The sequence below is a fragment of the Tyto alba genome, unplaced genomic scaffold (genome assembly GCF_018691265.1).
Source record: "Tyto alba isolate M040663 unplaced genomic scaffold, T.alba_DEE_v4.0 Super-Scaffold_20000042, whole genome shotgun sequence".
NCBI classification, from domain to species: domain Eukaryota; kingdom Metazoa; phylum Chordata; class Aves; order Strigiformes; family Tytonidae; genus Tyto; species Tyto alba.
The window spans coordinates 1,837,621-1,861,460 of record NW_024881293.1 but is presented as its reverse complement, the minus strand read 5'-3'; the positions used below and the strand labels follow the sequence as shown (position 1 = coordinate 1,861,460).

The window sequence follows — 23,840 nt, the reverse complement described above, 5'->3', positions numbered from 1 at the left end:
CAGCCGCTGGATGAGGAGGTCCCGTCGCTCCTGAGATGACATCAGGCAGAGCTGGTTCGATGGTGGCACTGCTGCTGTAATGCTCCTAATTTCCACGGTTCCAGGCTAAAACTGGCACATTTGCATTTAAATGGAGGTTTGGGCGTCTGTAAATCCTCATTTTTTGAAGCGAGAAGGCCTAATGGTTGTTTAATCATGCTGGGATGAAGCCCCCAGGATGAGGAGGGAGCATCTCCAATTCAGCGAGGAAGGTGAGACGCACCCACGCCGTGGTGGTGGGCTTCTCCTGCCTGCTCAGTAGTGTGGGAGTAAACCGAGTCATGCAAATATCCCTAAAAAAAAAAAGGCTCCTCTAAAAAATGACGGTTCTCTTTTCACCCAGGGAGGTGCAATGGGCTGGAGCAGTGAAAGCATCTGGAGAGGGAGCAGGAGTTTGGGCAGCTGGTCCAAGGGAATCCAGATGCTCGGATGTTGTTACTTTGGGATGGAAGCGGAGCTGTGGATCCTCCTCCATCCCAGCCAGCCCCAGCCTGTCCCCGTGTTGCTTCTAGCCCAAATTATAAAACCGCATGCTTTTGCATATGGGCAGAAACTCCTGAGCTGCTGCGTGTTTGTTCAGCTCCTTTGAGGCTGGGGAAGCGCTCACAGCGAGGTTGGCAACGGAGCATGGTAGGCACTGAATCTGCTTAATAATAATTAATCATAATAGTAATAATAATGCTTAGCACTTGTACGGGGCTTTGGAAAGATGAAGCGCCACACGGCTGCTGGCTAATCCTCTAGGATTAAGAGTTCCCGGAGGAAAAGGCAGGGGAGTGCCCCGTCCTGGGGCTCCTCTCCCCCTGCATCCGCTCCCCAGGGATCCTGGATGGGGGCTGGATGCTCTCGAGGCACCACGGGGAGGGAAAGCAGCTGGGCAAGCCTCCAGCATCCCCCCAGCCCTGGGCAGGACTGGGGCAAAACCACCTGGTTTCTGCAAAGAGCTGTCCTGCAGCAGGATTAGTGTTGTAGCAGGATGTTCCCAGCACCATGGGGGTACCGTAGGAATGGGCAGGATCTGGCCGTGCTGGACCGTTATCTGTTTCCATGGTGACAATTAGCCAAGAGGGATGGGGAGGGTGGCACAGACCAAACAGGGATGCAGAGCTTTAAACTCTGCTGGTGCCTCCACAGTGGCGCTGCGCGACGGGACATGTGCTGCCTGCTCATGTGTGAGCACTGACATTTTGGTTCGGGAGCTGCCTGTCACTAGAGATTGACCGCCCAGCCCAGGACAAGTGTTGTGTACGGGCGCCCGGCTTCCAGCAAAGCCGATTTGCCCCGACCGAGGTCCAGATCAGGCCAATGATCCACAGCTTTCAGGCTCCCAGCGCCGCTGTCCGTGTGTGTGCGGGCTGAGCAAGGCTGGTCCCCAACATCCCTCATGCTGGGGACACGTGTGGTCCTTACCCTGGGGAGCTGAGGCCTGGAGCAGCTCGGTGCAGTGGTAATCGTGTAACTGGATTTTCCAGGGAAAATCTTGTCCTTGCATCATAGACAGACCCCGCCCTCCAAGACCTTGCAAAACCTCTGGGTACCCTAAGACGGTGCTGGGTATCCCAAGACGGTGCTGGGTACCCCGGCACAAGGTAAAACATTAAGCACAGCCTTCTACTGGGGGAGATTTTTTCTTTTTCCTTTTAATTAAATTGTCTGAGGAAGCCAAGACATAGACAGAAAGAGACTGAGACTGTAAATAGTATGGAAAAAAAAAAAAAGAGAGAGAGAGAGAGAGAGAGAGTAAACTGATTGACGGAGGTGTAAATGCCGGGTGGAGCAGTACGGAGGAAGAGGAGGAGGAGGAGGAAGAGGCAGGCGAAGCTTCACGTTAGCTCCAGGATCACTGTTAGGGTGAGCACCAAAACTAGTCTGAAGCCGCAGTGGCCGGTAAGTGAACCTAGGCAGGAGGAGAAAAGGGATGGGGAGTTTAGGGAGCCACGTCTTGCCACTTGGGTTCAAAGCAGGATGGGGTCATCACCTTTTTTGGGGGGGGATCCCCCTCTTAAACTTGCTATGGAGCTTGTGTGGGGTGGGCAGCAGGTCAGAGATGCTGTGGGGTGTGTCTGTGGGGCCCCTTTTAGTGCAAGGACATCCCTGCTGCTAAGGGCAAGGGTTTGGGGCAAGGCAAGGAGAGATGGCCAAGGGCTTGGGGTGATGCAAGGAGGGATCCTCTCACAGTCCTCCCCTCCCTGGGGAGTTTCGGGTGGAAATATCGGTGCCATCACCACTCACCGTTGGAGTCCTCTGTTCCTCTGGGAATATTTGGGTTTTCTAATGAGAAAGAAATAGCAGAGAAACAGTTTTATTGGGGAGGAGGTGAGTGAGGATTTGTGGAGGGAGGGGTGACCCCCCATGGTGTCACCGTACCGAAAACGATGAGCCGGGTGTGGGTGTCGGTGGAGCCCAGGGGGTTCTGGGCAGTGCAGCGGTACATGGAGCCGTTGAGCTCAGCCGGCACCCGCTCCAGCACCAGCTCCTTGCCATCATGCTCAGCACTACCGTCGAGGAGCCGGCTCCCCACCCGTGTCCAGGTGAAGAGGGGCTCGGGGAAGACTTCGTTCTGCGGGGAGATGTGGGGCTGTGAGATGGGTGTAGGGGTGAGCAAACCCTGTCCTGCACTTGGAGCAAGGACAGGGTACAGCTGAAATGCCCAGAGGTGCACCGGTTGTCGGGGACCACGGTGCAACCCAAGGCCACCAAGTCAACCCCATATAGTGCTGGCGCAGATGCAAGGCTGTCCGTTGGCACGATATCACCTCAGGGTGATGTGGACGGATGGGGATGCTGACCTGGAAGCCCTGCACCAAGATCCGCACGGTGTCTCCAACACGGGCTCTTGTCGGGGTCATCGTGATCTTCGGGCCCTTGGGAGCAACTGCAAGGGAAGGGAACGAGAAGGGCTGTCAGCCGAGCGAGGGGTTCCTGATGCCACTGGGTGCCCTTGGCCAGGGTTCACGGTGGCTTGATGAACGATCGCGGTGAGCGGGTTGCACGGCCTGTGCCAGCCCGGGGGGGGCTGATGGCTGCATGATTGATGGACAGGCTGACGGACGTCCAAGTGACGGATAGACAGGTAGAGCAAGGACCCCGCAGGCGGCTGAACGGGAAGGCTGGGCAACTGATAGATGACTGTAATGGGATGCTTGGTGGTAGAGGACATATTTCTTAATCAGTCCCCTCTCTGCTCAAAAACAGGGGTCAAGAGGGGTCAGGTTGGTTTGAAGCCATGGAGAGAGACTCCTCAGAAAAGCATCCCCAGGACAAGGTGGCCTGAGTGAGTCACACACAAGTGCTGTTAGCGTGGGAGACAGCCACAAAGCCTTGCTGGCACAAAATGCTAAGAGGAGGGGACCCCTTTACTTCGGTGTCAGACTTGGGGTGCCATTGCCCAGTACACTGCGGGGAGAAGCAGTGATGCTCTTTACTTCCAGCTGGGTTGGGGTTGCATGGATGCCCCTCCTGGCTATGGGTGGGATGGGACACCCTCAGGAGCTGCCTGGTTGTTACATGGAAGGAACCTTGGGCAGGCCCGGAGGGGAAAACCGGCAGGAAGAAGGTTGTGCTTTGCCAAAAGTGAGTGCGTCATCCTTTGTATATCCAAGTGTGTGGATGGGACAGCGCTTGCCACCAAGGGACAAGCAGCCACCAGAATGCACACTGGCCTGCAGTCTTGGATGCTAGCCCTCGGAAAGGGCACCCACACGCCAGGATGCACTGCAAGGACACGCAACAGAGACCACGGTTGAGCACCTGGACAGCAATGTCCATGCAGGATCCAGCCCTCTGGTGTGGGAGCAGGGGTGATGGGCTGCAGGAGATTACACCATGGTCTGTACCTAAATATCTTCTGGCACTGAAGCAAGTGGTTTGTCTCAGTTTCAGTGTGGCTTTTATTGAGAGCGAATATATAGTGAGTGTATATATATATATATATATATATATATATATATATAATTTAGATATAGGGAGGGGGTTAATGGGGAATGTGATATGATGTTGCCAAAAACTGGCTGTGGATGGTGGTGTTGGGGTGCCGAGTGAGGTGCATAGGCTGGAGGCATCTTAGGGGATGAGGAGGGTTGTGGATTTGGGGGGGAAGTGTGGGGTGAACTTTGCCATTACAGTTATTGGAGCTATTGGGGACAAAGTAGCAGGCCATCAAGGTCTTGGCTTCATGGGGAGCTCCAGAAAGCAGACACCTAAGCCTGATGAGCTGCGAAAGGTGTGAAAGCACAGGACTTTTAGATTATTTTTTGGCCAGTTGTATGCTGGGAAAGAGCTTTAATACTTGGTAGGGAGGAACAAATAACGGAGGGGTTTCTATTAGCAAGAGTGCGGCTGCCCTCCTTGTTGACTGCCAACCTCCTGTTGACCTCCTCGTTGCCACCAACCTCCCACTAATCGAGGCAGTTGATGAGCTGAAGAGATGGAGCACCAGCACAGAGAGGCTTGTGCACACTGAAGCCTGTGCAAAAGATGGGGGGAAAGCCAACGAGGTGAAGCTCTCCAGGAGATGGTGCATCATTGCTGATGCAGCAAGCCGAGTCCCTGCTTGTCTGGGAGCAAAGCCCAGTCCTCTCCATCCTGCTCGAGTGGAGGAAGGCTGAAGAAACCTACCCAGGTGGGTGCCCTGAAGCTGGAGCAACCCCAGTGGAGAGCTCAGCCTCTTCTGAAGGGGAACCGGGAGAAGGTACGGGAGACCCAGCCTTACCTAGGGGCAAGGTGCCCAGCCAGGGTGGGAGATTGTGGGGGGCCCCCCCCCACTAACCAACCTGTTCACTGTCTTCCATGGTGACTTGGGGACTTTCTGCTCTTCTAGGGTCCTGGGCATCCTGGGAGCCAACAAGGAGGCTCTGGCTTCAATCCCACCACCCTATCTCAGCTGGGACCTCGCCAGGCCCACAGGCTACACTTGCCTGCGCAGGGACCAGCCTGGCCCTCCTCCAGCAATCCCCACTGGGATGAGTTGGGTGGTGATGGCCAACAAGGGTCATGGCATGTCCTCAGGTCTCCTGGGACTGGGTAGAGGTGGATGGAGGTGACAGCACTATGAGTTGAAGGGGTGTCCCCCCAAACATGTCCCCAGTCGAGAGGAGCTCCTCTGTCCCGTCCCCTCCCAGAGTTACACCCCACAGGAGGTAACATTAAGGGGCTACCAACCTCCTCACCTGCCCTTGAGGCAGCTGAGGTAAAGCCCTACCAGACACCAGGTCCCCCAATGCACACCCCCTCCCTGCTCATCCCTGCATCCAGCACAGCCCTGGATCCCCCAGAAATCAGCCCCCTCGATGTCCCCCCTGCCCTGGTCCTATGCCTCCCCCCTATATGCAAACACTCATCCTCCTTATCACCAAGGGGGGCTTCTCCCAGCACAGCTCCCCCCAAAATCTAGGGCTGTGCCCACATTACCCCCTGCCACAGACATTGTTCCCTCGCTCCGATGCCCCGGGAACCTCAACTCCCCCCTACCAGCCCCACACATCACCCCCAAATCCCCAATGCTTGAGTCTACAGCCCCTATGTCAACCCAGCAAACCCCACCCTAGAGCATCCCCCATGGCTGGGGGACCCCCTGCACCAAACTGCCTTTGCCCTCCTGCTCCCTGCACACCCTCCCACCCCACACAGCCCCCACATGCTCCATCTCTCCTACAACTCACATAAAACCCTTTCTCTTGCCTGATACCCCCTCCCCAAACCCACTGCCCTCACCCTTATTTTTGGGCAGCCCCCATATTGCCGCCTCTTATCATTGTGCAGCCCTATGTGGCACCCTGCTTTGGCTTGTGGGTGCCTGAAAACCCCTCACAAAGAAAAGCAAGAGTGTAAAAATGCAGAAAAACAAAGGGGAAAAACAAAAAAAAAGGTGGGAAAAAAAGGCAAAAAAAAAAAAAAAAAGCAAGAAAAAAGGCCAAAAAAAAAGCAAAAAAGCAAACAAATTTGCCAAAAAAAGGGAAAAAAAATTACAAAAAAATAAAAAAAAAAAGGGAAAAAAAGTGCAAAAAAGCCAAGAAACCCTCCCAGATGTGGTGGCTGCACTTACCAAGCGTCACCTCGGACTGCATGGGCATGGAGAGCGCCGGGTGCTTCACCTCGCAGCTGAAGAGCGCCTCATTGTCGATTTGGGGGTTCAGCGTCCAGGTGAGGGTGGCCCGCGCCTCCACCGTCCCATCGCTGATGGGCGCGTGCGTGTGGCGGAAATAGTAGATGGGCTCCGCCACGTGCACCCACCGCGGGAATTCCCGGCTCACCACCGTTTCGGGGATGGTTTCGGTGACAGGATCCCGTTCGGCCGCCAGCCCCCGCGGAGGGTCCGCAGTGGCTGGGAGTCGCCCGCCCCCCACCTCCCCTTCGGCCGCCAGCGATTTCGGCACCTTGGTGTCATCCAGGTCGCGGTGAAGGAGGTTACGGGGTGCCCAGCTCCCGGTGCCGGCCGGCGGCTCCGGCAGTGGGGTGGCCTCAATGGGCTCCCCATCCCGCTTGAAGTACACCTGCGTGGGGACAAAAGGGATGGTGAGCCTCGTGGGGACAGCTACCACCCCGGGTATCCCCAGCACCCCATCTCCTTGGGTGGCTTTGGATGGAGCTCCTTCTTGAAGACCCCATGATACTGCAGGGTACCGTTTGGGTAGCAGGCAGCTATTTGCCTCATTTTGCCCCACAAAGCAGCACATATATATTTCATAAATGTATATTTTTATGTTTACTTTATATATATGAAAGTTAAAACCCCCCAGGGGCTCACCAGCGGGGCGGGCTTCCCACCAGAGACCACACACACCAGGGTGAAGTTCTGTGCCTGGTAGCGGCTGAAGGGCGCCGGCGTGTCGGCGGCGAGCACCGAGATGGACGTTGGAGGAGCTGCCGAGGAGCAGAGCCGGGGCATTAGGACGGTGTCCTCAACACCCACCCGTCTCCGTGGCCATCCTCGTCCCCACCTTCATCTCCATCCTCGTCCCTGTACCCAGCTTCATCTTTGTACCCATCCCCATCCTACTCCCCATCCCTGTTCCCGTCCCCATCCCCATCCCTGAGGATGGGAAAATGAGTCCAATCCCTTCTGTCCCCCCACCCTGAGACCCCGCAGTCGTCATCCCCCCGGTCCCACCCAGCCAGGGACTGCACTCACCCATCACGTTGAGGAATATGTTCCCAGAGGCCAGGACCACTTTCTCCCGTGTGGCTCGGTCGTAAATCCCCACGTGACACTCGTAGGGACCGTTATCCGAAATGCGAACCTCGGGGAGGCTGGGGAGGAGAGACAAGGCTCACCACTTGCTCCCCCTTCCATCCTGACCCCATTTTCCTGAGGATGCAGCGCTCAGCATCCGGATATCAAGGCGTCGGATGGGGTTGCTTTTCGCCAGCGACAGGGATCAATAAACTATTAATAACTGCAAAGGTTGCAGGAGAGAGCTGTGTAATGCAGTTTAGCAGCTGGAGTTTACCGGCACTGACAGCTCCTCGGGAGGGTAAGTAATTGCATTATCGAAAGGAGAAGTATACGGGAGGTAAAGGCACCGTCGAGAGAAAAAACCCACAAAGCGTGGACATTAAATGCCTGTGAAACACTGATGTTAAAGGCTCGGCACTGGATATTACAGACTGCTTGGGCGATGCAACGGCTGTAGGAAAGTGTGGCGGATAAAAAACATCAAAAGCCCAAACTCCAGAGCACACTTCGAGCGATATATTAGCTAGATTACTTATATAGATATAAAAAAAAAAAAAAAACAGGAGAGGAAGAGATGTGCGAAAAGATCAGTGCTGCTGGAGATGGAAACGTTCATGCTGGCTGCAAAGGAGCCACTTTGCTGATCGGCAGCATCATCCCTCCTCGCTGGCCGGCAGCACCCCACTTCACCGGCCAGCAGCACCCCACCTTAGCAATAAGGATCAGAGCAATTCCCACCCGGAGCACCTGGCAAGACACCCCCCAGTTGAAACCCCCCACTCTTTTCCAGCCAAAGCCAGGCACCGCCTCGCAGGGCTTCCCCAGCCGGGGGAAAACCCAGCGCTGGTTTGTCGGATCCTTTCCGAAAGCCCCTGGCTGCCTTCCCACGCCTCCTCTTCTCCGCGCGAGCCCCCCCGCCAGCACAAACAAGCCCCCGTCGAAGAAACAGTCACTTGGCAGCTCCTTTTAATGGCCACAACGCTTTCAACTAAGCCTCCACCATCTGTTCCAGCCTCTAATTACCCATGCACGGAGCAGGAAATCATCCACACCCTTCGTTAGCGGCACGCAGGAGCCGTGTCGGTCCCTGCCAAGCTGGGGACCCTCTCCATCCCGGCGGCTGCCCCTCTCCGCGAAGGACAAGCCCTTTGGGTTTGCGTGTGGATTTGGGTGTAAAATGGTCCTAACTGGGTCATTTTCACGTTTCTGCGACTGCTAGGCACCAGAGAGAGGGGACCCCCAGCCCTGCAAAGCCAGAACGCTGCCTGTTCATGTCCTTTGCGTCCTCTAAGCATGCTGGAAATAAGGAAAAAATTTATATAGATATTCATAAAGCAGTGCCTTACTTGACGAGGATGGGTTTTTAATCAGAGGAGGGGAAAAAAATTCAGGGTTGGATATCTCTTGGCTTTGCTCTTCACATCTGAGCAGGCGGCGTTCAAAGCCGGTATGAAAAGAGGCAGCCCCGGCAGCCCTCTGCGCCGTGCAGATAAGAGCCGCGCCGCCCGGGATAACGCTCCGTGGGACGGCACCGACGTGACCGCGCCATTGCAAAGATAAAAAAAAAAAAAAAAAAAAAAGACCAAAATACAGAAGGATAAAATGAAAGGGAGAGAAAAACTGAGTGGAAACAGCCAGGAAGCGACTGACCCATTACTAAACCCTTCCCAATATCGCTCCCTTTCCCCAGAGCCTGAAATAAAGCAGGACCCCCCACCCAAAAAATAAAAAGCATCAAGCCAACAATTCAGAAAACAAGCCGTCTGAGAAATATCTCCTTTCCCCTCAGGCAAGTTGCTGTTTTCCTCTGAAAAAAAGGCAACCGTGTGAAAAGACTTTTACCGCGAACATCCCCGGCTCCACGGACGATTTGCCGGCGCTGTGCCGACGATTACCAACACTTTTAAGCGCTTGGTCCTAGGGCGGTGAAATTTTCTGCTTGCAAATTCTATTAGTTCTACAATATGCGGTGAAAAGGAGAAAAATGGAGGGTTTTGAGTCAAAAAAAAGCAGCTGCTTTGCCTCGCTGGGACGGTGCAATGTGCCATAACTGGGTGAACATGGCATGTCCTTGTCCCTTGCTCAAGGGATGCCCGTGATCTCTCGCTCCATGCATGGGGGGATGTTTTATTCTGGTTTAAATTCTTGACTTTCCTGATTCTCCCTGCTAAAGAGCAATGTCTAAATCCAGTGCCAGGCAAAACTGCCAAGTTTATGGCAGGAAAGCAAGGTTGTTGAGTTAGGGAATGTGTAATCTCTTCGTGAAGCCGCCAAAACGTCCTCTAAACAATAATTAGTCGTGTCAGAAATTTGTACAACATCCGAGCGAGTGGCTGAGCGGAGCCTGTGCTACACGGGAAAACAAAACTCAAGGAGTGGAGCAGCCCCGGAGCATCTCCAGAACATCCCCCCTGAGCAACCTCTGATCATTGCCTGAGCATCCTCCGAGCAACCCCAGACCTTCCTGAGCATCCTCTGAGCATCTTCCGAGCATGCCCCAGGCATTCCCCCGAGCAATCCCTGAGCATCCCAAGCACCTCCTGGTCCTCCCCTGAGCAAGTGCTGTGCATCCTCCTGAGCAACTCTTGAGCATCCTCTGAGCATCTCCTGAGCAGCCCCCGACCATCTCTTCTCCAGCCCTGCTTTCCTGCTGCTTCTCCACTCTATATTCACATTTATTCCCCTGCAGCCATCTAACGCAATTTCTTTTGCTTATGCTACAAAACAGCTCTGAGTGTAGCAGAAAAAACACCAAAAAACCCACCAAAATTTGAATTCAAAAGAATTAGAAAGAATTTCATACTTGCACACACGTTCATCCAAGGGGATGCCGAGCCCTTTCCAACCTGCACACGGACATTTGCAGGTGCAAAGCATCACATCACATCAAGGAAACAACTGTATTTTCCCCACCATACACAGAATTTTTATTACACCACGCTGCGAAAAACGAGCTTCGAAATCCGATTAGCAAATTCTAATTTAAAAAGGAAACAAAGAAAAAAAAAATAATGAAAAATAAATACTTCATCCCAGCCTCTTTGCCTTGAATTAAGTCTCCTGACATTTTTTTTAGGCTCCAGTTTTGTTTTTATAACACCGGCAATAAAGCAAGTGTGTAATTAGTAATAAAGCTGACACTCCTGCAAGTGATTTCGCACTTGGAAGAAAAGCAAAGACAAGCTTCCACACCGCCTGTTTTTTTTATATGTATAGATTTTTTTTTTTTTTTTTTCCTCCAAGCCTTGTTTTTCTCTGCCCATTTTCACCCCTGGAAATCTCCACCAATGTCACCTTTTCCCTAGAGACAAGCAGGCCCATGGGGACAGAGCGCAGATATTTGGTGACAGCGCATTAAGGGACAGTAATTTCTTTGCAACGCAACGAATCCCCACTGAGAGCCAAAGAGGACACATCGATTATCCCATAATACCCTCAACTGCCCCAAAATGGGGAAAAATTCCTACAAATAGGCATTAAGGAGCAGCTGCCATGCCAAAAGAGTCAATATCGGAGTGACTTACCGCACAGTGGACTGGTAGACCAGATCCTCCCTCTTCCGATAATTCTCCATGTGTGAGAAATTGGTGGAGAACATGGCATCGAAGGTGAAGATCTTCTGCTTGATGGTGCCACCATCAGTGACCTGCAGAAAAAAACATGTATGAGATGCCCATGGTCACATCTGCAAATCCATGAGCAGCTTTGCACTCATTTTTTTAATTTAAAAAATATTTTTTAAATGTTCATTTTTAAAATTTTTATTGTTAATATTTTTATTTTGATATATTTATTTATAATATTTTACCACCAATGATATTATTTGCCATATTTTAATGAATATTTAATAAATATTATTTATTTATTACAAGCCTGCTGAGATTACAAGCAAAACCTGCTCATTTCTGTCTGGTTATTGTGTTGCCAGCTCCCATCTCCAGCCACTCTCCGGGGTTGTAATTTTTAAGTGGAAAAAGGCTCTTTTTAGGACCAGGGAGGATTCATTTCTTCCCTGTGTCCCCCAGTGCCTTCAGATTTATCTCCCCCTCTTGCGATGAGCAAGGCTTAGTACAAAATTAAAGAGGAAAAGAAAAAGGAATGCAATGCAGATGGCATTTTGGGGCTAGAACAGCTCAGATCAATCCATCAGAGGGTTAGAATAGACTTTTTTTAAAAGGCCAGGCAAGGAGAAGGGGATTTGGGGGATTTAACCCCCAAAACCAGCATCACTTGGGAGGAGACCCCCACTCTCCCCACCCAGTACTTCTCTCCCCACTTGGGCAAAACTCAGCTTTCACTCCATTTTTTCTCTTTTCCCTCTTTTTTTTTTTATGGTAAAAAGAAACAGGGGGAAAAAAGCTGTCACTAAAACCAACTCTTCAAATTTATTCGCCAAGGCTGAGGCTTTTATTGCAAAGAAAATACACGCTGGCACGGACGCGGAATAAAGAACCGCAAGAAGAATTATCGGAGTTGTAAATCTCCGGCCTTGGGAACGAGGGGAAGTTTTCAAGGACGCGTCCGATTTTTCCTGACTTTTATTTACGCCCTGGGGTGGGTTTGGGGAGAAACCTTGGAGCTGCTCCCAGATTGAGAAACTCTTCGTGTATCGGGTTTTCCAGGGATTATTTTGGGGATGCAGCAGAGCAGCTGTTGCGAGGAGGGATGCTCGGGGGAAGGGGATGGGGCGCGGTGGAGGTGATGCCCATGGGCCAGGAATTTGCAACCACAGGAGTTCCTCAGCACATCTGGACAGGCGTGGGCAAAGCAGGAAAGCACCAAATGAGATCTGAGCGCGGGAAAAAGGAAAATCACAGCTCAAAGCATCCCTCACGCTGTTGCTCAGCCCTTGGGACCCCTCGCATCCACCTAAGGATGAATGGCAAAGGAAGATGCCGCAGCCTGGTCACATCCTTGGGGGATTACAGGCAGTTAGTGGGCTCCTATGAAAAGGCGCATACAAAATAGTCTTCCTCCAGGGGATTAGACCTACTTTCAGCCTTTTGTCTGCACCCTGGGGTCAATTTTTTTGGAGAGGAGCTACATATAAAGTTGCTGGCTAACCCACAGGGGTGTGCAAGCGGCCAAGCCCAACATTTCTTGCTGGGGAAAAAAAAAGGATGATAATTCGGCAGCATCCAATAGTGATGGCTGCAAATGATGTGCTCTCATTGAGGAGCGGGAGGAAAAGGGGCACAGGGAGAGGAAAAGGCACATTTAAGGTACCGGAGCTGAGCTCTGGCAGACCTAGGCTGCCTGCTGCATTATTTATAAACCCCAGTAAAAATCTTATTCCTGACAAAAACCCAGCGATTGCCACTGCGCAGGGAGACATTAACCTCCTGCTCCTTCCCGCTGTCGCAGAGGCAGCCCCATCCTGCCTCTCCCTCCATCACTCTCACCTCACCGGTGACCTGGTGGTTTGCTGTCCCCAAAATACACTGGCACCATTAATATTGCCCGAGCCTCTCGCCAGGATCCTCGGTGAGTTAGATAAGTATCGAGGAGTGATGGATGAGGGACCAAGGGGATGAGGGGGAAGGGATTTTGGAGGAAAAAGTGGGTTGTAAAGGGACAGGAGGTCTCTGCGGCACCTTGGGACACGGGGCATCGCTGGGCTCTGGTCCAGACTCCACCCTTGTCCCAGGGATGAATTTACACCCTTTCTCCAAGCAGACGCACCGAGCACTTGCTATGGCAAGAGGGGAAGTACCCTAAAGGGGCTGCAAGGGGTGACTCCAACTCTCAGCGGGCTTTGGGGGATAGTACTGGGGCTTGCAGCAGCCCTAGGCTGTGCCCAAGCCCCTATCACAGCCTCTGGGAGAAATACATCATGTTGGAAAACCCCATTTTTAGCTTTTTTCCTCCCCAGCTCTCTCGAGTATCTGCCTTTAGCTCAGCTGGCTGAAATCCCTCCTCCCACCCTGAGCTTGCTGGACCGCTCGGTTCTACCTTGCTCAGAGCCACCCGAAATGCAACCACCGGCAAATTTGGCTTCCAAAAATACAGAGGAGTCGATTTTATTTGCCCAAACTTGGATGGTTTGATCCCAGAACGAGCACCACGACCCATCTCCATCTCCCAAAGCGCAGCAGTCATGCCGGTACCCCCCTCTCTCTGGCACTGCTAAACCACATGTGCGATCAAATCGATATTGCAAGTGGGTCACGCAATTTTGGGAGGCGCAGCCTGGGCTCCCCGCTTCCTCCCCGGAGCCGGAGTGCCGCCCTCGCCCAGCAGTAATAGAGAGCTCAATAAACTGTGCTGATGCTTCTGACCTTCTCTCCCTGCCTGAGCATGAGGAATTAAAAGATTTCCCCATACTGACATTTAAATTATCATCTCTGAGGCGTGGAGACGACCCAGCTGGCGTGTAGATGAATGGCACGAGTCAGACCTCTTGCAGTCACCGGCTCGAGATCTCTCCATCAGCAGCTTTGCTCAGATTTTAGAGAATTTCTCCGCAGCCATAAAATTCAAGATTTTTCCCTAAAGGGGAGCAGGTTTATAAATTGGAGGCACAACCTGCCATGAATTGGGTTGGCTTGAAAATTTGGAGGGGTTTGCGAATTTCTGGGAGATGCCTTCCAGGAGCGAGAGGGGAAAAAGCAGCAGCCCAGTGCCTCCAGCCCAGCTCTTCCCAAGCATCCCCAAACCAGCATCCCCAAATTTGCCAAGGCTCTGGGCTTTCCCAGCAGCGTCATATGGTGTAGGAAGGGTTTGCTACAGCCTCGGCACGTCGGGTGCCCTTCGCTCGGCTCCTCCACCCCGACTTCCCCCTCCCCTGGAGCCGATGGTGCTGCGAGCAGTGACTTTATCACTGTCACCAGCAACATTTCCTGCTCAGAGCCACCGTGGGAGCCGCCGGCCGGGGCTGTAACGTCTCATTTCTCCTAATGGGCAGTGGCAGAGGAAGCCTCCGTGGGGACTGAGCTTTGTCACCATCGATCAGGCGGCTTTAAGCGATGCTACCAACATCTGTAATGCATCGGACCCCACTTACTGTGGTTGGAGACCCGCCAGCCTTTGCCAGGCACAGACCGGCCTGGTGAGACCCTCAACGGAGCAAAATGCTTTGCAATCCCTGTGCACCGAGCCAGGGAGCTTAAAAACAAGAGTTGTTGCATGAAGGGCGAGGGGAGTGGCTTGCAGAAGGGGTGAGGGGGACCCACGAGGATAGAGTGTACGTCCCTGTGTCTGCAAAGGCCACGATAATGGGTGCTGTGGAGAGAAGTGCTCATGAGTGGGTGCTATGGAGCGCAACATCCGTGCATCACGGGTGCTACGGAGAGCAGTGCTTGTGCATGATGGGTCTACAATGAGCAATGCCCATGCACCATGGGTGCCACGGAGAGCAATGCCTGCATATGATGGGTGCTATAGAGAGCAATGCCTGTGCACCACGGGTGCTACAGAGAGCACTGTCCACGCAAGGGCGCCGCAAACAGCAACGCCAGCCCCAGCTCTGAGTTATTCTTCTTCTTGCTAATTAGACTGAGCACCAAACTCTAATTAATCGAGGCGGAGTGACTCCCCCCCAGACCCGAGGGCTCCCTCCATCCCCTGCTCTCGCTGTCATACATCCCCTGGCCAAGCCCCCGGTCCCTGCCAGGCAGAGGGACAGTGAGCGTGGGAGCGCTGCTCTCCCCTGGGGAATCATGCCCGGCCCTCGCTCGCCACCAAAAATCTGCAAAACACTTTTTTGCAATTACCATCATCTCATCCGAGCCCCCGGCTGTGTGTACAGGCTGGCTGCTGCCGGCTGCCTGCATCCCCCACCGCTGCCAGATGTCTGTACAGAGCCAGAACAGAGACTCAGAGGATTTTCCCTCCCTCTCTCGCTTCTGTATTATTATTTTTTTTTTTTTGAGCTCTGCACTGCTGCAAAAAGTAATTTTCTCCCTCCCCAGCCCTTGCTGTGGCAGTGACCATACTAATCAGGTCTTGAGCGCGACCCCCGAGACGCCTGCGATGAGAGCCAGCGAACAGCTTGACAGCTCAGTGTCTTCCTGGACTCATTACAAGCTCGTTTGCAAGGATGCCACCACCCTCGTCTCCTGCAAGGGTTTTTGGGCACTCGCCTAATGTGCAAGGGGTTCAGACCCATGTTTGCAAGTGTTCTTGGGCAAATCACACCTCCTGGAGATGAATTTACTGTGGAGGGGGGTGGTTGGATATTAATTAACACCTCTGCAGATGGTGCATGTTCCTGTTTATGCCGTGAAAAAGCCCCTTTGCTCATCCCAGGTCTCCTTGGGTCTCCCGCGTTTCAAGCGATGCAGAGCAGTGGCTCATGCCGAGGGGTTTTCTGACCTGAGAAAAATGTCCCTTGCTGCCACCCCTGCTCGCCGTCCCTCGGCCATGGGGCTCCCAGGGGAGCTGCTGCAGAGGGGGCCCGGGAGGTGCCCGGTTTGCAGCGCGCTGCTTCTCGGTGGGGCTTTACCTGCCTGACCCGTGGTACGGAGCCCCTTTACGGCCTCTCAGCCTTGGTGTGCACGCACCCCAACGGGCTCTGCGCCCACCCCGTGAGTTACACGCCCACCCCACGGGTTATGAACTCACCCCGACGGGTTATGCACCCACCCCATGGGTTATGCTTGCTCTTGACAAGTTATGCGTGCACACCATGGGTTCCACATGCACCTCATACCCCTGCTGGGTTATGCACACACCTTGATGGGTTCTGTATGTGCCCTGATCAGTTGTGCACACACTCCATGGGTTAGGCATGCTCCCAACGAGTTATGCACCCACCCCATGGGTTCTGCACACTCCTGATGAGTTATGCACCCACCCCATGGGTTCTGCACACTCCTGACAGGTTATGCGTGCACCCCGTGGGTTATGCATGCTCCTCAGTGGGTTAAGCACCTACCTCATTGCTTCGCACGCTCTCCACGAGTCATGCATTCACCTCGATGGGTCATGCACCCTCCTGACAGGTTATGCACACTCCTCAGTGGGTTATGCACTCTCCCAATGAGTTACACACGCACCCCACGGGTTATGCATCCACCCTGAGCCCTGATGAGTTATGAACACTCCAAATGAGTCATGCACGCATTCTGTGGGTTATACACCCACTCCATGCCCTACACCAAACTGCTGTCACTGACTTTGCTGCTGCACTCCCCCTCTTTTGCCTTCCCCCTCCTTCACCCAACCTGTGCCCCTGGAGCAGCTCTGCATCCTCATCCAGCTTGCTCTGCTCCCTGTAAAATGAACCAAGGGAAATGGGAGCTCCAGCAAGTCCCCACACCACCCTGATCCACTGCTCCAGTGCTGCCCGCAAAGATGCTGTTAGGATGATTTACAAATGGTATAAATATAACTCTGCAGCCCCAGCATTGCCCAAGACCACCCGTCACCTCCTGCACAGAGGAGCTGTGACTGGGGGTTTGAGCCACTGCAGAAGTATGTGTGAGACAAGGTGGGGAGAAGAAAGAGGAAAAAACCTCTAAAATCAGGAGGGGATTTGGGAAATCCCAAGATGCTCTATGAAAACCCAACTTTCTGAGTGTGGGAAGCTCCCTGGAAAAGGAGAAAAAGGGAAGGGGGGGGTAAAAAACCCAAAAGAAAGGGGGATTTGTGGTGATAAAAGATGGGTTATTTTTTTCCCCTCCCACTCTCTCTGCGGTTTCTTGGAGCGTAATTTGCTCGGCTGCCTTGGCACGTCATCCTCTCACCGAGGGCTCCAGCACCCCTCTGCACAGGGGGGGGGATTATGCAAATCCAGCCCCAGCTCGCGAGAAAGTGGGTTAATCCAATATTACTGAGTGGAAAAGGGAAGGAAAAACCTGGCGGAGATGGCAACGCCAGCAGAAGGAGCACTGTGCAAAAAGCCTCCTCCCCAAAATAAGGGGGAAATGAAGCCAATTGCAAGCTGCAATTTAGGGTTTGGAACAGTTTTTCGTTTATATTTTGATATTTCTCTGCTTGCACTCCCTACACACCTAAATATACGTATTTCTAGCAAACAACAGCCAGGATTTGATAGAAATACTCCTGTGCATGCACCGCGCTCAGGCAACTGAATACGTTATCAGTCCAGAGAGCACCTTTTCCTATTTATAAACCTGCCTGGGTACAAAGGAGAGCTTTAAGGCAGAGATGCTCCTTGTTCGGGGAGCAGAAACAAGACAGTAAACCCAAGGAAAAATATCTCGTGGTGAAGGGTGGCCACTTCATCTGACACCGCCAGCCCAATTAGCTCTTTCTTCACCTCCTCCACAAGCAAGCGTGCAAGCAAAGAGCTGAGTTTTTCCCATCCTGGAAAACTTCTAAGTTTTCTCTGATCAAACCACTGTGGAGGTTTCATTTGTGTTTGGCAGCTTATCCTGAAATTCCCTGGAGAAAGCTAAAAACACTGTTCTGGACCATTATATCAGAAGCTGGATCCAGGCTTGGTGCAGATGGGAGTGATGCTGGTAGGGGGGGAAAACTACAGCCTCCAAATTCCCCCTCCCCAAATAAAGCCAGATGCTATAAGTCTTGCTTTGTTCTAGATCAGGATCCCACATCCGTGAGTATTTTGAGGACAGTGACAGAAAGGGGAAAGGTTCTGGGGGGAGCCTTGAAGAGCCCAGTGTGGAAAGCCCAGCACTGCTCCCCAAGCCCCAAACACCCTTAATTTTGCATAATTTCCCATGTAGCATGAAAATCACCCTCTTTTTTGCACCCTTTCACACCCAACACGCAAATCCATTTTGCATAGCTGTACCAATCCGAGCACCCAAGCTTCCAAACCCCAACCAGGACCAACCCTGGGTGCAAAGCCCCCAGCACCAAACCAAGCCTACCAACCCCAAATCCACTCGGAAAACATAACAAAATGCCTGGAGAAAGCCTCATGGAGCCCTCAGGATGATTGCAAAGCCATTTCACATCTCTCCCCGCCCAGGTTTTCAAAGGCCAGCCTGCCTGCCTGCTTCACCGGACCGATATTCCCATCGGCAAGAGCACCGTCTGCCTTTCTCGCCACCATCCGGCCTTGACCTTCTGTTATACAGGAGCAAAGCAGCCGGGTGGCTTCGTGTCCCCGTCCCCAAGGGTCGGGAAGAGGCACCGGCACCGCTTACCCGGTACCAGACGATCTCCCGCATCTTCCCATCCGTCTTGAAGTTGCATTTCAGGGTGACGGCATCTCCCACCACCACGGGTGGCAGCGGCTCAATGCTGACCGTTAGGTAGGCTGGAAAATTTAAAAAAAAGAAAAAGGAGAAAAAGAGACGTGAGCTGCCAGGGAAGGATGAGGCATGGGGTTAAAATACTGTTCTCAAATGGTTTTGTGGTCTGAATAGCTCTGCCATGGGGAGCAAACACTGGCTGCATCCCACACAGGGATAACGCATGGGCAAGCCCATCAGCGTGGCGTCTTGCTCCCTTGCAGTGATGAATTTTGGCTGCTCCCAACACACCAAAAAAAGTACAAACTGGGGAAATTCCTTCCTGGCCTTATTTACCAGCTTATTGCACCAAAATGCAAGGACTGACCGTTGCACTGCTTCTCTCCCCAGCTTTGAAAAACTGCCCACGTTTGCCCAAATAAACCCTGGGCACCCAGATTTTGAGGCTCGCCTTAGTCCACACACAAAGCCCTGATCCCACTGGCTACCTTCCCACCTGCAAACTCAAACACATCCTTCCTATGAAAATATTGGCTTTGACTTTATCTCCATCATCGTCTGCCCCACATTGGTTCTCTCCCTGTTGCAGAACAAGTTCCTCCACCCTGTGCTTATTTTAAAATCCTTTAAATTACTCATTTCTTATGGGAATGGGTCCAACAGGTTAGTCAGAGGATGTGCAAAGTCTAACCTGTGGCTTTACAGCCCAGCCTTGGCCCACAGCCTGCTTCTTCCCCATCTCCCCCACAGCTGGATCCAGGATTTGTACTCGTAGCAGAGGGAAAATCAGAGCACGGGAGGCTCCATCTGACCGTTTTCTCCCTGTTTCCCCTCGATTTGTTGCAAAACTATTGCAGGAGCATGGAGCAGCCAAGGTCAGGAGGGCAGGCAATTGCATTTCTATTTTATTGTCCTCTATTTCCTCTGGCTGCTAGAAGATGTCAGATTGACAGCCTGGCAGATCTGAGCCTTTCTTTAGCATCCTTGCCCTAACGGCACCCATTTGACCCCGTCTGCAACCAGGGCAACCCAAACCAGCCCTTAATGCACTGCAAAAATCCATTTTTTTTTAATTACTGCTTGTATCACGTGGAAAAGCAAAGTAGAAAAACCGCAGAGCACCTGGAAAATGGGATCAGGTTTGGAAATGGGGCTGCAGAAGCAGGCTCCTTTGCAGAAGATCCCCCAAAAGAGGGGAAGGTGACTTTCTATGTCCCACAGCCAGGGATTTGAGGCTTGCATCACTTGTAAAACAAGTTGCCGGTGTTTTTGCAATATATCTCAACCATGACCTGCGGGAGAGCACGCTGCACGCACACGTGCCTGCTGCAACAGCAAGGCAGCATGGCCCAGCATATTGAGCACGGGGCTCTCAAATTCAAGAAACCCTCTTTGCGCTGTTTTTTGTGAGTGTGTGTGTGTGGGGGGGGTTACAAAAGCAGGTTTGCTGCTGCAATCAGCTGGATGCGAGGAAATTTGCTCAAAAGTGGATTTTTTTGGTGATGGTGAGTACTGAAGAGTGCTTTGTGGCATTGCACAGCGGGTGTGATGGGAGACAGCAGCACCGAGCAGGGCTAAGGGCTAAATTAAGGGCTGTTTTCAGCCCTGAAATGGTGCACGGCAAGATGGGTTTTAATATCACACCTTTGTAACCCCAGCCCGGCACCTCTCTCCTTGCTGACGGTGACCCAAATCCTTGCCAGCAGCCACACTCATTCAGGGTCAGCTTCTTTCCAGCCTCCTTGCCTGGACAGGGTTTATTTTAGCACGCTAAAGCAGGGATTAATTCCTTGTGGCTGCCAACACAGCACACGGTCCCCTCGAATTTGGGGCTTTGCAGATATAGAGAGACAGTGATGGGAGAGGGACGAGGAGGAAGAGGAGGAGGAGGGATGCAAGGAAGGTCAGGCGAGGTCTTGCAGGAGGTGCCCCGATTCCCCCTGGTTTGCTTTTGAGATTTCCAAAAACGAGATGAGCAACAGGCATGAAAGCAAAGGGAGGGGGATGAGCAAACGTTTCGCAGCACGGTGGCATCTGCCCAGAGGAAACTGGGGACTGATTTGTGCCAGGGACGGAGCCTCCACACGTGCAGAAAAGCTCTGCCTCTTCACCAACCAGCGCTGGGAGCCTCCAGGCGAGATTACATCTCCCTCCTGCCCCTGGCACAGATCAACGGGGTGATTAAATAAAGCTGGTGGCAGAACCAACGGGTGACAGAGTTAAGATTGCATTTTCCCTCACGCCCGCGAATTACTGAGATACAGGGATTCCTGGCTCATAACTGCAGCATCTCCAGATGGTTTTCCATCCCTCTTCCCATGGCATTGTGTTTCAGACCCTGAGCTGGAGCATCCCCCCATCCCCGTCCAGCCAGGTGTTTGGGTGGTGCTTAGACCACCTCGTGATGGCTGGCGGCTTTTTAAACCAAAAATGACCAAGCTTGGGGTGAGCCCCAGCCACCCACCTCCACTCATATGCAGCAAATGCACTGGCCCAAACATTCACCTGAGCAAATCTCCCTGCAAACACATCCCCAACCTGCACGTTCTAGACGGGCTCCCACCTCTACGTCCAGTAATTCAGGCTTGACTGTGCTGGGAGGATATCTGGTCCTTAAAAATACTGGAGTGTAACCACAAGATGCTCCTGTACTTCTCCTAAGCAGACCCTGCATGGCAAAGCTGAAGCTCTGGAGCTCCATGATTTATTGCACTGGTGCTGGGGGGGGACAGGGACCCTGCAGAGGGCTGATGCTGGAGCCCCAGAGGTGCCTGGAAGGGGAGGGAGAGTGAAAACCCACCTGCTCAAATTCAAAGCAAAATCACCCCAGAAGATGCAAGAAAGGAGGAGGGAAAGAACACGAGTGAGAGGGAGAGCAGAGAGAAACAGATGTATGGTCCCTGGAGGATCCAGCTCCCAAAATGCTAAGGATGTGTGTAGGAGAGGGGGAAAAGCAGGGAAAATAAAGCCAGGCAGCAAAAAAATAAAGCAGGAATCCAGATGGAGCCGTCCAAAACCTGTTGTTTTGCAGTGGTTGACGTGCGAATCTCATCATTTATCCCTCCCTTCCCTTTGCTTTCCAACAGCAGAGGATGATGAAGTTTCACTAGTCCTCAAAATCTCCAGTTTGGACCCTTTTGTTGGATTTACTAGGAAGAAGAAACCAGCGGTGATGGGTATTACTGAATTTTAAGGACTATTTAAATAGGGCTGAGCATCAGATTTGCACCTCCAAAGGAGGAGCCCAACTTAACATCTCCATCATCCTCCACTTTAACAGCATCCCAAAGGCAGCTCTGAAACCCAACGCTCCCCTCCTTCCCCTCTGCTCTTTTTAAATAAGACATATTTCATAGCAAAAGCTGTGCCGGGCCACCCTCTGATTAGATTCTCACCTATGGAAATTCAGCCCTCTGATTAGATCGCATCCCTGGGGAGAAAAGAGTATTTTTGCTAGCAAACGGTGGGAATTCTTGCAACATCCAGTTTAAGGGGAAAAAAAAAAAAAAAAAAAACAAAGGGAGGGGGAAGGGAGAGATAAATGAAATGTCCTTTTAAATCAGGAGTGACACGTTAATAAAAGGAGCACATTGTAACATGCTCAGCGCTTTCAATTACAAAATAGCTGCGAGGGAGGAGGCAGGTTTCACCCCGGCCCTGCAAGTGGAGGACGTGGCCGGATGCTTCCACCAAGACACTGGCTGAAAGTCCCGTTTCTGCCCCATTTGAGCATCCCATCGGGGATTTTTGCACATGAGAGAGTAGCCCATCGCCCCATGGAAATCTCTGAGGGTGCAGCACGTGTGGTTGAACGCCCCAAATGGGCTGAGGTCCCCCCGTCCTGTTGAGGAGGGGGAGGGAGAGAGCGTCTGGGTAACCACAGGCACCCCACCACAGCACCCCTGGGTGCCCTTGAAAACCTTGGGGTGATGGAGCCTTTTGGTGTGTCCCAGCACCTCAAAGCAATCCCTCCACATCTTCCCCACATCCCCGCTACTTTTTAACCTCCATCTAAATTAAATATTAATCTATTAATATCGACCGACTCGCCCTTTCCCTGATTTCTCACTTTCCAGTGCTTCCCAGAAAGCTAACCTCAAACTGATGATGGGCTTCACCCCTTCGGGACACGTCCCCAAGGTTCAGCCTGTCCCCATCCTTGCATTTGGGGATGGTCATTCGGAGCAGCAGTGGCGTTTCCAGGGATCAGAGCGGAATGATGTCTCGGGATGGAGCCGGAGAAGAGGACACGTGGGGATGCAGCTGCTCCGCCTCCCCCCACCGTGACCCCCCCATCCTTCAGGTGCCGACACGTCCCCCTCGGCAGAGGCGACGGGGAGAGACAATATTAACACATCATCATTTTAATCAGCCTGTGATTAGCGGGACTTATACATAATTCACACCAATTCCTCCACCACCTTCTTGCACTTGCTTTTCCAAGCTGGGTCCAGGATGGTATTTTGGGGTGCAAATACAAGGGGGAGGGGAAGACACCAGGACTTCCCTAATCAGCACAAGGCTGATTTTCGTAATTTTCCAGGATTTAAGGCATTTGCTGTTCAAGGAGGCACCCTGCCCCTTGCAAAAGAGCCAGCTGGGATGCTAAAGGATTGCAAATCACCTCCCAAAAAAGCAGGGAGCGATCCTGCTCCCCATTCTCAGCTGGAGGAAGATGATGGCCGGCACCAGGGGAGGTGTGAGGGTTCACGGCCGTGCGTGAAGCGCCGCGGACAGGGATGTCGCTCGCCACACGCCGGAGCGTTAAGCAAACGCACTTTGACTTGCAGCACTTTGCAACATCTTACTCATTAAAGATTAAACGCCAGCAGTTGCTCCCATTCCTGTGAGCACAGCAAATACCTTTTCCCTCCCTTCCCAGCTCCAGCAATGCCTTATTTATGATATTCCAGGACGATTTATAATTATAATTTTTCTGCTGCCTCTCCCTGCTAACCTGGGAGGGCTCCAAGGGGCAAGAACCAGTGAAGGATTTGCATCTGTCCCAATCCAGAGTGGCTAAATGTTGATGAATCTTGAGCTTTTCCTCCTAGAAAGTTGTTGCACTGATTTTTTTTTTTTTTTTTTTTTTTTTTTAAAAATGGGGGAATAAATTTTTTAACACAGGTTTAACAACAGTGAGTGGAATAGGATATGACAGATGGACTCAGCATCGCACTTCCAAAGGACACAGTCCTTTTGCAAAGGAAAGAATGGGTTGGGGGAAGCCCTCTTGTGTTTCTAGGGGCATGAACTGCTTGTGTTTCCCTCAAATTTTCAGCTTTTCCTTTGAGAAAATCAAAATCTGAGCACCAGCAGGTCTGAGCATCCCCAAACCCACTTAAACTTAACCACTGGCTTTTGCAAAATGGGGCTGTTTCATGAAGTAAAACCTTGAAACCCGGCATCACCTGCTGTGAGGAAGAGCCCTGCTGGCAGAGAGCAAATTGTATTAATACTGTGTAAATAGGATATTAACAGGCCGACCAAACAATTAAAAG

General features: G+C 52.2%; 1 protein-coding gene across 3 annotated transcripts in view; it reads right to left on the bottom strand.

Annotated features, from left to right (window-relative positions):
- Positions 1-1,654: 1,654 nt before the first annotated feature.
- IGSF21 (immunoglobin superfamily member 21) overlaps positions 1,655-23,840 on the bottom strand; it is a 38,497-nt gene continuing 16,311 nt past the window's right edge. Inside the window, exons 2-10 of one of the 3 annotated variants that reach the window (XM_032986617.2) lie at positions 18,292-18,404; positions 10,738-10,859; positions 7,169-7,287; positions 6,785-6,900; positions 6,083-6,530; positions 2,829-2,914; positions 2,407-2,599; positions 2,272-2,310; positions 1,655-1,936 (exon numbers count right to left, since the gene is read on the bottom strand). In XM_032986617.2, the coding sequence (XP_032842508.1) occupies positions 1,863-1,936; positions 2,272-2,310; positions 2,407-2,599; positions 2,829-2,914; positions 6,083-6,530; positions 6,785-6,900; positions 7,169-7,287; positions 10,738-10,859; positions 18,292-18,404 (1,310 nt within the window). In that variant the 3' untranslated portion in view covers positions 1,655-1,862. The remainder of the gene's footprint in view (positions 1,937-2,271; positions 2,311-2,406; positions 2,600-2,828; positions 2,915-6,082; positions 6,531-6,784; positions 6,901-7,168; positions 7,288-10,737; positions 10,860-18,291; positions 18,405-23,840) is intronic. The other 2 variants (XM_032986618.2, XM_032986619.2) reach the window with 2 other exon arrangements.